This window comes from Egretta garzetta, unplaced genomic scaffold, assembly GCF_000687185.1.
Source record: "Egretta garzetta isolate BGI_Z169 unplaced genomic scaffold, ASM68718v1 scaffold14, whole genome shotgun sequence".
Classification (NCBI taxonomy): Eukaryota; Metazoa; Chordata; class Aves; order Pelecaniformes; family Ardeidae; genus Egretta; species Egretta garzetta.
This window is the reverse complement of record NW_009259588.1, coordinates 4,986,407-5,000,494: the sequence shown is the minus strand read 5'-3', so window position 1 is coordinate 5,000,494 and position 14,088 is coordinate 4,986,407. Positions and strand designations below refer to the sequence as shown.

Sequence of the window (14,088 nt, the reverse complement as noted above, 5' to 3'; positions counted from 1 at the left end):
ACAAATGACAGTCTGTGGGACTAAGCCTAGCAAAGTGAAAGCCATAAAAATTAGGAGCAACTGAGGTGGAACTTCACAGCTTCTCTGCAGCGTATGGAAATGTCAGTTCTGCCAGGGTAGTAAGGTTGGGAGATGGTTTGAGAGTTTAGGAAAGGACAATGCATCTTGAAAAGCTGGGAAAGAACAGGAGAATGAGTAGAGTGTGAGAACAGGAGGAAGACAAGTGTCTTTCTTTCCCCATCATTTCCACCATCTGATCTGATCATGGGAATGAACCTCTTCCGCAGGCCTGATTTCTCTTCAGAGCCCAGGTGCCACTGGATGGGGCTACCTTTTTCCATAACTGTTAATTCTGCATGGTTCCCTTGGCAGCCGTAGCAGAAGTCATAATTCTGGTGGGCAGAAGCAGAGACCAGCTGGCTGGGCTGCTCTGGGAAAAGGAGTGGGCCAAGCAGGCCATGCATCCACTCTTTGACGGGCAGGTTTTCAGGCACTAACAGGATGGCTTTGCCTGTGCCAGGCTGACCTGGAGGACTGCTTGTGGACAAGCTGGCCCCTTAGGGAGCATGGAGGGAGTGCTGTTGCTGGTAGCCATGGTGCCTTCTCCAGGGGCTGTGCGGGCAGGCTGTGCAGCTGTCCCCATGGCTGTTCCCATCCTGTTCGCTTCGTTTGCTGAGCCCCGCCGGAGTTAACGAGGCTGTGGTAAGGTGAGCCAGCCTAGGGGCTGGTTCCCCTGGTCTGCCAGATTTAGGCCATCTAAAATTAGCCCCTAGCCCTAAACCTCAGTCATACACCTGAATCTTTCTACTGCTGCCTTAATAAAAGCATGCAGGGTCATAACCCTTTTGGTTATAAAAAGAACACTGACTTTGGAAGCAGCTGTATCCATTTTATATCCATCCCCACATCCTGAAATATTCCTGCTTGTTCTTTTGTGCATCCTTTCTCTTAACTGCTACCTTCTACTGTGCAAATGAAGACCTGTCAGATCCATGCAGCATGGGGGAGAGTAGCTTATCTGTACAGCTGCTGTTGAAAAGCATACCTGAGTAAAAGTGTTACAATTCTCCTAAATGCTGAGATAATGTCTAGTACATAGTTTTAAATAACAGGTAGTTCTTGATCCTTCCAGGGCTTCTGGCCATGCTGGAGCTCCAGCTCTGCAGCCGTACGGAGCAAATTGTCGGGGGCACCATGGTAGCAGGCAGAGACTGTGCCAAGAGTAATGCAGGCACGGCATATGTTTTGAACTACTGATAGCAAGCCATTAAAGAAAACGTTTGCTTTGGATTCGTGGCCAGGAATTTGGTTGCCAGAATCTTGGCTATGACTCTTGTGTCTCTAAAACTGAGTGCTTACAGGAAAGACATCCCAAGGGACACGTCTGATGGCTTCTCTGTCAGGCTAGGCTAGGAAACTACAAAGTGTAAAAACTAAAAGGGGTAGGTGTGCTCCCACCCAGATCTGTTGTGGTTTCGGGGCTTTTGAAGAGAACATGTCCTCCTGCAGACCCGTGGGAACACTGGGCATCAAGCTCACGGGTCAGGCCTGGGGATGGGGCTCGGCTGTGCGTCAGGTTGTGGAGTGGGAGCTGTGGGGTGAGGTTTCACATGCGCTGACCCCTTGAGCTCCTTGAGCACCATAATTTCTTCCCCTGGGGAGGAATTCGGCAGGTACTACAAGCTGGCACGTCACGCTGCCAAATGTGACCTGACAGCCCTGCCACGAAGGACGCTCAGGACTGCAGGGGAGGCAAGCAGGAGTGGGCTCCCTCCAGTCTCCTGTTTGCCTCGTGAGATGTCAGATCTGACAGGCACACAGACGGGTCTTGATCCTCTGTTGTTTTCATGTTCGTGCAGCCTCCATTCGGGATGCAGCTTTTTAGATTTAGTAGAGCTGCACTCTTCGCTTGGCGCTGCTGCAAGCAGCTGTGCGCAGCCAGCCACCAGCTCTCTGCTTGTAAGAAATGTGCATGAAGGTCGTCTTGCCATCAGCTAAGTATATTCAGAAGCAGATCTCTGGAAGTGGGGCCAAGTCTCTTGGGGATGGGAATAGATTTTTCCTGTGCCTTAAATGCTGCACTGAACCCCACTGTCTATTTTGAGGTGAATAACATCTGCAAATTTGCTTTCTGTTGTTTCAGCTTAAGCATGAGGATATTCTCTTCAATTCTCTTTCAGTGTTACTGTGTAAGAATGAGGGTCTTGAAATATTTCATGGTTGTGGTCAGGAGACATTGCATGTGAGCATGATGTTTTTATTTGTTGCTTCTCAAGGGATAGAAATTTCTTCCCCAAGCACTGCTGTGACATAATGTGTGGTGGAAACACAGCTATTCTGAGCATCTCCATGTCAAAGTGCTACTGCACTTAGTTCATGGTTCACAAACCTCAGTTAGATGCCTAAGAGCCCTATAAAATACATGGAAGAGCTGGATGCCAGGGGTTAGAATGCATAAAAGCTACGGACCTGAGCAGGCAGCTGTCCATCATAGTCAGATGGGAATGCAGAAAAGAGGACAATACATGAAAAACTCCTACTTGCTTGGATTTAAGCTCCAGCCCTGTATGAAGTAGGACATGCAATCTGAAATCCTTTCCTGGGTGTAGATACCTTTACCAGCCCTGTTGTGGTGGACTGTCAGCTCGCTATCTCAGTGACAACACACGGAGAAGGTTAAGTTCATGGTACCAACCACTTACGTTACAGGCTAAATGTTTGAAGTGGTTGCCTAGGAAGTGGGAGTCTGTGCTTGCTGTCACCTTCTACTGTCCAGGAGAGCTCCTGAGCCACCAGCCGGAATGGAAAGTGGGAATGGAGACACCCATTGAAACTGTGCAGGTGGCAATGAAGACTGACAGATTCGTAGGGATGGGAGGGGTATGACTGAAACTCCTTTGAAAGGGCAGAGTGAGTGAGAGATATATGTATGTACATATCAACAGAGTTTATTGTTTTTAATTAAGAATTTATTGTCCCAAGTCAGATCCCCGCTCCTAGGACTTTGATGAGGGCTCTGACCACTACACTGTTGCCTATAACATAGGTAATGTCTCATCTGTCTGAGTGTTGGGGTTTTTTGGGTTTGGTGTTTGGTTTTTTTTTTAAATTTGAGGGTAAGTGGCCTGAGTGAGGTGCTTTGTGCCAGCAAAGTGAATATTCTCTGAGAACCCAACCCAATTTCAGGCCTTTTGGGGAGGTGAGCTCTCAGGCACCTTCTTGGTAAATTTTGAATGGTCTGAAGTGTGAGGCTGGCACCAAGATGCCAAAATAGTACATTTGGGTGAGCAGGTGCTCTTATGGATCTGAGCTCAGGTCAGTGAGAAGTGACTACATGTCTTGTGGGATATTTCAGCTGTTGATTTCTCTTTTCAGGCTGAGTGGCCCATTAATGAGTGGATGGGCTCTACTGGGAAGACTTGTTCTTACACCATGACGGCTGATGAGTCAGAAGCTGGAGAGTTAGCTCTGGAGCCCCTGCTCACTTGCAAGCTATGTCTCTCTGAATATTCCTTGGATAAGATGACCACCCTTCAGGAATGCAGCTGCATCTTTTGTACATCGGTAAGACCTAGCAGTGCCTTTATGTTACTGGAGCAGGGTAATGGGAGATAGAACTGTGAGATGGGATTGCTTGTCCTGTACAAGAAGCGTGTGTTATCCATGCTGATAGAGGATGCTTTCCTAAAGAGCATTTGGTGTTAGCCTGTCTTGCCTTATTTAAAAGATTTCTCTCTCATTCTGCTTCTGATAATTTGAAATTCTAACAGACAAATAATAATAAATCCCAGTAGTAAATGGGAAAAAGATGCATTTTAAGACTGCCAGAGAATATACAGTCTATATGCAATCTCAGTATTCATTTTTTCTGAAGCAAAATCTTGAAACATCATAGGATAACTGTGAGATTTTGTTTCCCCGTTATCATTTTCTGAGCACTCAGAGACCTTTTAAGTCTCGAATGTAATTTTTAAGGGCAATCAGAAACCTAAACAAAAATGAACCTTGACCTATTGAACCTTTGCATCTTCAGTGTGTGCTGTGGAGATGTTGCCCAGGTCATGCATTGCGTATAGTTGTCAGTAAGGACTTTCTGTCCTGCAAATTCAGATCAAATAAAGCTGGTGGAAGTGATAAAGGCAGAGGTTGAGTGAGCTGATAAAAGCCCTACAGATATTAGTACTCTTCTGATCTCTTTGTCAGCATGGGAAAATGGACCCAGTTTCTCTGGCAATAGTGACTTTGATGTACCTGACTAATGGATTTTGGAAACAGGTCAGAAGCCACTGAAGGAATGTTGGTTTTTTTAACTCCAGAATAAATGTACTTGGTTTTATTTTTTAACAGCAAATTGTGGTTAAGTATTAAGCAAGTATATTTACATTTTGTCCTTGATTGTTTGAACTCATGGAAGAAATCTAATATTTGTGAAGCCAGCTTGAGTGAGAGTGTCTTCACTTACGCTAAATTCAGGCTGGCTTAAATGGGGTAAGAATCTAGCTGTGTGTTTCAAGAAACTAGGGTAAGATTGATTAATATGCATTTTCAGCCTGAGCTTCATGAAGTTTGTTTTCTGCTTCCACAAAACATTTCCATATTTTAGTTTGTAACAAAAGTTTTAAGAGAACATACCTAACAGGTAGGTATGAAGATACTGCTTTGAGTGAAAAAAAATTGGAGAAGGTGATACCTTACAGTGGTCCCACTCTTCTCCAAGAATTTAGTGAGTCTGATTTAGTATCATTAATGGCACGTTAACCTCCGTGTTAGCTGGGCAGAGTAACCCTTCTGCCCCTGGGGAACGGAGGACTGCTGAGGACTGTGCCAGGCAGAGCTGTGCTCTCCAGTCCTCCAGGGCACTGGCTAAAGGGAGAGGTTGGTGATGGCTGGGGGTGTTGCTGTCCCCACCTGTCCCCTGTTGGTGCACAGCTGCCACCCCACACATATACCCCTTACCTGGCCAGTAGTGGGAAGAGCATCCGCTCTGAGCTTGGCTCTCCAGTGCCGTGACAGCAGAGTGGAAAGTCCAGTCACAGTTGTTTGGCATCTGTGCAAACCTCACTGACTTTGTCTAAACCAAGAGCCAGCCATGAGTGAGTGCCAAATGCAGCTGGAAGAAGCCTTTAGACATGCTCTAGATATTTCAGTGGGTGTAAGGTGCCTTGATTGTGCTTATGCTCCGTGTCTACCCTTTGTCTGGCTGTTGTTGCCTGCATCCAAACATCCCCCCAATGGATACGTGTTGGGGGTGATGCAACAGAGACATGTAGATGTTGCATCCTATAACATAGGGGGCTCTGGAAACTTTAACCTGCCTATACAGCTTTCCGTCTTTAATCCGGAGCAGTTTCTGAGATGCCGTATGAGTTGCACCTTTGGGCACCCTCCAAAGAGCAGTGTCAGAAGCACCTTGCCACAGAGTGCCTCAGTGCCAGGGCTTACACAGGGGATTGCTTGGGGTACAGCCTGCAGTAGCTGCACTGGTATGCAATGCCCTAAATTTTCTGCCACCCATGCCAGGGCTTCTAGATACCTTCACACTGCCCTTAAGACAGATACCGGGGTAAGAATGTCAACTGTGAGCAATGGGATTGAGCCTGTATCAGTGTTTCAGCTAGCAGTGCTTTCAGCTTGTATATCTTATTCTTATTTTCTATCACTAAGGTTAACTATATAGATCCAAGAGTAGTACTAAATTTGAAATAGAAAAGGGCTTGACATGGACATAATAGGTTCTGCTCTACTAAGGTGAAACCATTAGTTTTGTTAATTTTTTGTTCTATTACACGTGTGAAGTGGGGTTTTTTTTGCTAATTATAATGATGATTCTGCATCTATGATTGTTTTTCACTATGGAATTTTTGGCTGTGGAAATAATTGGAAATTGTTACTATTTAGGCATCTGCAGGGGGGAGCTTATATCCCCTTTTCACTTGTAGCCTGTAAAACGGAGGAATTTAAATCAGTTAGAATTGTGTACTATTTTTTTCAGCTTAGAAACTCCTGTAATAAACGCTGTACCTCATAAAAGCTGTATTCTAGCCAAAGTAAGTAAACTGTGTTTAAGAAGATGTATGTTTGCATTTTGGGAACGTTGCTAGTAAGACAGGAGTTTTTCAACTAGCTGTAAACACTTTTACTCTCTCTGTTCAGAGAAGAAAAAGCAGATGGCTTGCAGAACACACTTGCCATCTTACTTGGTAGCCCAGTCAGGTCTGAAGAGGCATCAGCCTTGTATTTCCCAACATTTGTTGCACTTGGCATAAGACTCCACTGAAATGTGAGATAAAGCACACATTTACACATCTCAAGAATTTGGAAACGGCTATAGTGTACCTGATGGCTTGGTTTCATTGTGTTTGGACTGTATTAGTTTCAAATGAAAGACTGATCTCTGAAGTTGGGCAGGGATGTGAGGTATGTTTTATCTGCAAAAGTTTTAGAGGACTGCACTTTATATTATTCAGGTCATTTCCTATACCTGTAAAACCTTTGCAGAGTGCCATGCTGTGGTGCACACTCTTACATATATATATATTCAGCAATATATGTATTGCTTAAGCGGCATGGTTTTATGCTACCTGCCCCATTCCTGAAAGGGGAGGGGGTCTCATCTGTTGCTGATATTGCTTATCTTGTTTTTTGTCTTGCCAGTCATTCTTCTTGTATATTTGGTGTCATTCCTATCTGCAGTCCATTGCATGTACCTTGTCTTGCAACTTTTTCTTCCTTGGATGTGCCCATGTGCAACTACACAGGTTTTTGTCCCTGTGGTGGTCACATTGCTCACATATGTAGGTAAAATAACTATGCACTGTGTCTGACTACACCATCACAATGTTACAAAATACAGCATTTTAGTGCACTTACATCTGGGTCCAAAGCAAACTAATATTACTTACATCTTGATTGATACACTTAGAACATTATATTTTGAATATTACAGTTATTTCTAGTCAATTTTCTTACATGTTTGTATCCTTTGCTCTTCTCCTTCCTCCCCCAGATGGCTCCAGCGGTGCCTCGCTCAGGCAAGACTCAGGAGTGCTTGGTCAGGGTAGTGCCAGAGACAGACAGGCTGACCTCCCTGCTTTGCCTTTGGAGGGGGCAGTGGGTGTTGCCCAGGCTTTGGCACTCATTAGACTGGCTGCGAAGTATACATCTTGGAGACTCCCGCCTTTTCAAAACCTGGCTGAAACTGGGAAAATAGCTGGGAGAGGCGATGAGTTGGTGTGATCGCATCCTCTTGCTACAAATTCCCTGGTAGCTGGCACAGCATAAATTACCCTTTGGAAGCAGTAGTGAGGAGTGCAGGACTAGCACTAGTCCTGGAAATACTAAGGGCCCTATGGAAGACTCGGTGCGAGTCTGTAGCCTGTAGGCAGCCATGGAGGTGAGGTTTTACCAGGTGTGGTAAGATTGCCCTGGTGGCAGTGATCGCAGAAGGGAACCAGTGCAGTGCTGTTATGGAAAAAGTGGTTTTGGGGGTGAGTAAGAAAGCCAGTGTCAGCTTCTTCCCTGCACATCAATTGTTTGGTTTTGTCTTTCCTTTTTTCCCCCCTCCTCCTAAGCATTTCAGAGTCCTGATGAGAGCAATAAATGGCATTGCTGCTGTTTACGTCAAGCAGCAGCTTATATCCATTTTGTGTGTTATTTACTGGAACAGGGTTCGAGCTGCCTAAGACAACATACAACAAACTCTGAAAACAGAAGAGACTTTCATGTATCTGCTTCTGTGTTGTCAGCACACGTTTATGCAGAACTAGCATGATTCACGCTTCTTTTTTTCCAAGCAAATTCTTTCTTGGGTCTTGTACTTCTGAGAAGTGTGTGAGGTAACTGAGTTACAAAACGTGCAAAACAAACATCATGATGATCCACCTGCTTGTAATTATGGTGCACATAATGCCGTCTAAATGAGATTAAACTTCATGCAACCTTAAAAGGAGAAGTCGGTGTGCAGTGTTGAATAGAAGCACAGCTTGCTTCTGTGCTCTCTTGGCTATTCTACAAGTAGAAGGTGAGCTGAAGGCATTTGGGAGAACAAGATTTTCCACTGTAGCTATGTGTGACAGCAAGGCCAGGGCTGGGCATAGGTGAAAAAGGCTCTTTTGCTGCTGGTGACAGCCAGACCCCCTGGGCAGCTGCCTGCCTGGTGAGTGAGGGCCTTTGGAGGCTGCAGCCTCCGAGAGAGGGGCTTGCATGCTGCTGCCAGCTACTTTTGCTAGAGGGGAACGGGAAACCCTTCCAGAAACCGGAGTTTCTCTGTTGTACTTCACCAGCAGGACACTGCAAGGCTCCTCTTCATTCCTTAATCTTTTTAAGAGGAGTTGTGCATTGCCCTGCCTCCTTTGGGTGGCTAAATATTGACATTTTGTCCTTAGTGCTGCAAAGCATCAGATTGCTTGTGTAGGGGAGCACTGGAGAACTGGAGACAAGCTGATGTGAAGGATCAGCATCATCAGCAAAAAGCGTGGGCAGAAAAGCCTGAGAGCAGAAGAGACGGAGTAGATCAAAGACAAGGAGGAGGCAGATGACAAAGAGCGTGGGATGCCTGCTAAATGGAGCAAATGCACACGAATGCTCCAGTGAAAGGCTACTTAGTAAAACTTAGGAGTAAGGGAAAGTTTGGATTTGCCTTCCTCTAGCCAACACTGGGTTTTAGTATCTGTTCTGTTTCTTTTTGCTAATTTTCAAGAAGGGTTTTTGTTCCCTCTACTTCATCCTCTTTTCCCCATCCTAGGAGACACCTGCATGTGTTCATGGCTGCACCAGAACAGTACCTTCTCCTATTCTTAAATAGACCTTGTGCTGCAATGACCCACTTACTTTATATAAAGTTCACTTCAGGTTGTTTTCTGCTTCCACCCACAGGTAGAAAGCTGTCAAGTTTTGACATTTTGGGTTCTTTTTTCCCAGCTCAACATTTGAAATGTTTCAGAATAGCTTTGTTTTAAAGTTATAAAAAAAAGAAAATTCCCACAGTTGCTAATATTGGCACTGAACACATAGCACTTTCATAGTAATTTAGACAGTTTAGGTATTTCTTGCATGCATTTCTGTGCAGTCATACCACAGGCAGAGTTAGTAGGGGTACCAAAAAAGCACAAATGTACCCATTGCCTTTTGATGGATGCTACTATTCAGGAAGATGGGGTTATATGTTTCTGAAGTCAACAGAGGTGGCAGCATCTGAGTGGTGGCCAAGGGAAGACAGGTGAGGAAAAGGGAACCGACATGTTTAATGACAGCACCGCATCGGTGAAGTTGGTGTTATCTTCATTTAACAAATGAAAAAGCAGATGTGAAGTAAGTTGTCAATGCCTCAGAGTGCCACAGTAACTAAGCCAGCCTATGACATGAACCTCGTGGTCATGTCTGTTTTGTAGCTGTTGGTAAGGCCAGTTTTGGCCTGACACAGATTTGTTTGCAAGAGATGTGGTATTCACAGCTGGTTTGGTTTTGGGAAGGGTGAGTTTCCCTGGTCCTGTTCTCTGGTCCTGTTTAGTGGTACCACTTCACGGCAACAATTACCAGGAACCTATGCTGGCTTTTATGAAAGGCTGCCAGGATGTGGCAGGCCATGTGTAAATTGGTTTTAGGTTGTGTATCTGAGCAGAATCTAGCACCATTTTTGGTAGATCTTTTGAGGCAAAGCTGATGACAATGTATTTCTTGGATATACTTGAAAGACCCTCTAAAAAAATGGCTTGTGGAGTAGCAGGAGGCCTTTATAATCTGGTCCATTGTCATGTTTGCTTGGTGTTTTCACTTGGTCATGACAAAATAAAATGCTTATCAGTGATGTTATTCCTCCCCTTCTGAGCCACGAGATGACCATATGTCATTTGAGACCAAAGGGACATTTTTTCACTTTCTTTCATCCATCTTTCTCAGTAAGGCTTTTAGGTGGCCTGATCTTCTATCCATTTGAAGGCAACTTCATTTATCACTGCATCTGGTCCTTAGCAGTTAAAATATAGATTGAGCAATACAAATGCATGTTTCATTGGACTTTTATTTTACACTTTAAACTGGGGCTATTGTTAAGTTTATCTCTAGCAAATTAGTAAATAGCTATTTCTTTGTTGTACTCTTTAAAAGTAATTTGAAAAGACTCACTTTTTTCCCAAGTGAAGTGCAGATGCCTCCAAACTAATTGCCAATAGACTTGATTCATCTAGTTTTAAGACCTGTTGAGAAATACTTGAGAGATTCCAGGCGTTTGATTCCCACACATTGAAAGTGACTGGCCCATTTTAGAGATTGACTATGCAGAAGTGCAGATGTCATGACATCTTACTAAATGTTATATAGATCTGTCATAAACACTTTGAGTAGTGTTTTGTATTTTGGTTTTGGCAGGGGGTTTACATTTAGTTGAGAACACAACTGATTAAATGCTGAGTGGATCAGGTGGTTAAATTTAGAGTTCTGACATGAACTGTCTCACTGAAGTCAATAATACTACATATTCCATATAAAACTACGTCACTACAAGACTACTTTGGTTTGTGTATACACTGAAGAACAGGTTAACACTTTTAAATGATAAGAAAGAATTGAAAGCTACGTCTTATTGAATAAAAAGTACACAAACACTGTCCAGAACTGAAACAAAAACTAAATGCCTATCTGTTGATCTGTTCTCAATCATGAGACACACTGGAATGCCAACTGAAAAGTTATGTTTTCTTTCCATTTACAGTCTTCCTGTCCTCCCCCCGCCCCCAATCTTGGGTTTGTAAAAAGGCGAAGCCTAAAAAAACCCCAAGCCCGAATCAATACAGTTTTGAGGTCAAATCTGGAAGAGTTTTAACATTTTAAATTAGTCTTGCAGATTTTAAGATGGAAACCTAAGGTTTCCTTAATTTTTCTGAAATTGGAATTGTCTTCAAGTTATACATTTGTAGGAAAGACCTTCTTCTTTTGGCAGGATGCCTTCAATCATTTCTTGCATTTTCATATTTAATGTAGATCATGCCCTAGCAGTGGTTAAGAAATACTGTAGATCTGTTTTTTTCCCTTTCTGCAATTCAGTTAAAGACAAATACCTTTACTTATTCTGTATCAACTGTTGCACCGTGGTTAGCAGCAATATCTGTAGCATTTGACAGGCAAACAGGCCAGCCTTTTCCACTTCTTTCTTCTTCCTAGCCATCCCTCCATCTTCCTTAATAAAACTACCTGTTCAATTTTGTCATGTCACATATGTGGTTTCCTTTTATGCTTTCACGTCCAAACCAGTGAGGTTGCATTTAGGGAGCTGAAGAGCTGCATGCAGATGGGAGACAAGCAAGGTAATGGAACATGTCAAGGTACTTGAAAAACCAATATGTAGGAATGATTGAGATTCATCTTTTGTCTTTGGTACAGAGATTATCTGAAAATGGCTTTGAATAGAAACACAAGATTTCACAGTGAGAGGGATATAGTGCCTTTGTCATATCATTACCTAACAACATAATACTGAAATTATACTTTGAACTCATTCTTATGTTAAAATGCAGAACTGTTATGGTCCTTTTGCAGATTAAATACATTGCCAAATGGACTTTTTTTTTTTTTTGGTCAGTACCTTAAAAATCCCCTCCATACAATATGCTTTGGGGAAAAAAAATGTTGAAGTTAGAGCAGCGTGTAGGAGAAGTGTTGGAATGAAGAATCCATTAATAGCCTGAACAGAATTTTTCTATTCCTGGGGCTTGCAGCTGACCATAGAAAACACTTTTGAAGATTAGAGGAAGTGTTTATTACTGAAGAAGGAATTTTTTATGTTTTTAGTTTGTGCATTGCTGGATTGGGCTTTTCAGTGTTTTTTTAGAGATTCTTCCCTCATGTTACAACATACACTTTCAACAAAGCCTTAGCTCCAGGAGGGGAATGTGTACTTGGGGCACATGTAAATATTTACCTAAACTGTAATCTTTCTTACAAGTCCTGCAAGATAAAAAATAAATGTGTATATGTTGCATGTACTCTGAAAATTTGACCCAGGTACTTTACAGTTCCTTACTTACTCGATACTCATTAGTAGCATTTTCTGAAGTAGGTAAATGGATACTGACCTTATTTTATTAAACAGAAGAAGGTAATGGCCTGGAAGACAAAAACGACATAAAAGGAAAAAAAAATCTCACCCCAAAATGCTCAGCAAATTATTTGAAAAAGGTCTCACTATACATTATGAATCTCAGGCAGAGAAAAACTTACTTGTAGTACTCTTTCCACTGAAGTTGACAGCAGTCCAGCAGAAGCAAAACGTGCTTTGCAACATTAGATCAGCAACAAAACCTTCTGTTAGGTGTACTGAGTTTTACTGGTGGAATTACATTATTACATTTGAATTGATCCCTCTTGCTTGATTGCCTAGGGATTTTGTGATGTATCCCAGAACACAGATATGTACATGGTATAGTTGTTCAGTGGGGTATACCTGAGCAAACTGAATGAAACTGATTAAGGTAACACTTCCAGGTATGGAAGTTAAAATTCCTTGGGTTGGTGTCTACCATTTATTTGAGGGGCGAACGTAGTGAAGCCAAACCTCCAATTTCACTGGAAACCTGTTCAGCAAGACCTCAGTAGATTTTTAGTCTGTTGCCTCAACCATTCTGCCTTGACTATGTGATGCACTCGTGGAAACCTTGCTGTGCTAGTAGGAAGGTCACTGCTGATGACTTGCTCTGTCCATGGAGAGTAAGATGATGGTGTGACTGTCATTGTAAGGCACAGGTCCTGTTGTGCGGCCTCTCCAGCCACTGACTGCTCTCCGTGCTTGTAAGTCACCTCACTGCAAGGAATTGGTGGGGGAGTGTAGACCAAGGGTGTTGAGACCTGGTGATTTCTTGGATGTCAGGATTAAGATCCTTTCAAGGAACTCTAATACCACAAAAGGCTGAGTATCTTGATCTTCACTTTGTATCTTCATTTTGTAGAGCAATTAAGTAGCGTATGTAGTATGTGCAGTTCTCCTGCCTGGATACTGCTCATTCTTGTAGACAAAATGCACAAAGTCTTAACTTTTTATGTCTGTGTAATGTATTCTCCATAGCGTGGGAGGACATACTACTGAGAAGGTCAGTCGTGATTCATTATGTAGACAATGAATTCTCTTTTCATCACATTTGCAGCTTGTACCTCTTTTCAGATACTTTTATTTGCCACTTCTCAAGTAAGTAGCTAAATTAGTAGCTGAGCTATAAATAATAGTAAAACCCCTCTAAAACCAGTCTTACTGTTAAAGTGAAGGCATATTTTTAAATTTTAGTGATTTTCCACTGTCTCTTCTTTGCTGCTAACTTGTGAAGGAGGGAACAAAAAGTTCACATTTTCATTCATGTACAGACTTAAGTAAAAAGCTTAATCCTTCAGTAGTAAATGTTAAATGCTTCCTTCGAGTTTCCCAGCACCTTTAAGTTCTTCCATCAGCTTCTTGAATTTCACCCACAGCACCTTCTCCAAGAGCAGAAAATCAAGACAAAATATTTAATATCTATAAAAACTATTTAACAGGGAAGTTTTCTGAGAAACATTTGAAGATCCATGGCACTGGACAGACCTATTATAAAATCTCTGAAAGCACAGCACCCTCTAATAGTATTGCAGAAGGCTCCAGTTGCTCATCTATCCTTGCCTACAACCAAACACTGAGGTGGAAGAGAAGGAGAATTCAGGTGCATTAGAAATTCTCAGAAATCTCTGTGCTCCTGGCTTGGCACCCTTAATGATTTAGATACTGCACATTGAAACTGATTGCAAAATCCATATTGTGGATCTAAGCTCCTTAAGAGCTTCATGCCCATCCTTGCATGGAAGGGTGATTGTCAGTGCTCTGAGCTTCTGTCCTGGAAGTCTAAATTAAGAACAAGCCTCTGGACTGCTGCTAGGCCTGCAGTAACTTCTCAAGCTTTGTCCTCCCTCTGTAGCTGCCTGACCTGAGCTGCCCCCGGAATACAAATCCACTGTACCATGCTGTCAAACCAAATTACTAAATATCAGGCAGCACCACAGAGGAGACAGAAGCCAGGATCTTAGAGAAAGTAAAAGGTTGCTCTCCCATGCTTGCTGAGGAATTAAGGCAAACTA

The 14,088-nt window shown here is 42.9% G+C and overlaps 1 protein-coding gene across 1 annotated transcript in view; it reads left to right on the top strand.

Annotated features, from left to right (window-relative positions):
- Window positions 1-14,088, top strand: part of RNF144B (ring finger protein 144B) — a 49,806-nt gene that overhangs the window by 12,852 nt on the left and 22,866 nt on the right. Inside the window, exon 2 of the mRNA XM_009637934.2 lies at window positions 3,376-3,564. Coding sequence (XP_009636229.1) covers window positions 3,400-3,564 — 165 coding nt within the window. The 5' untranslated portion in view covers window positions 3,376-3,399. The remainder of the gene's footprint in view (window positions 1-3,375; window positions 3,565-14,088) is intronic.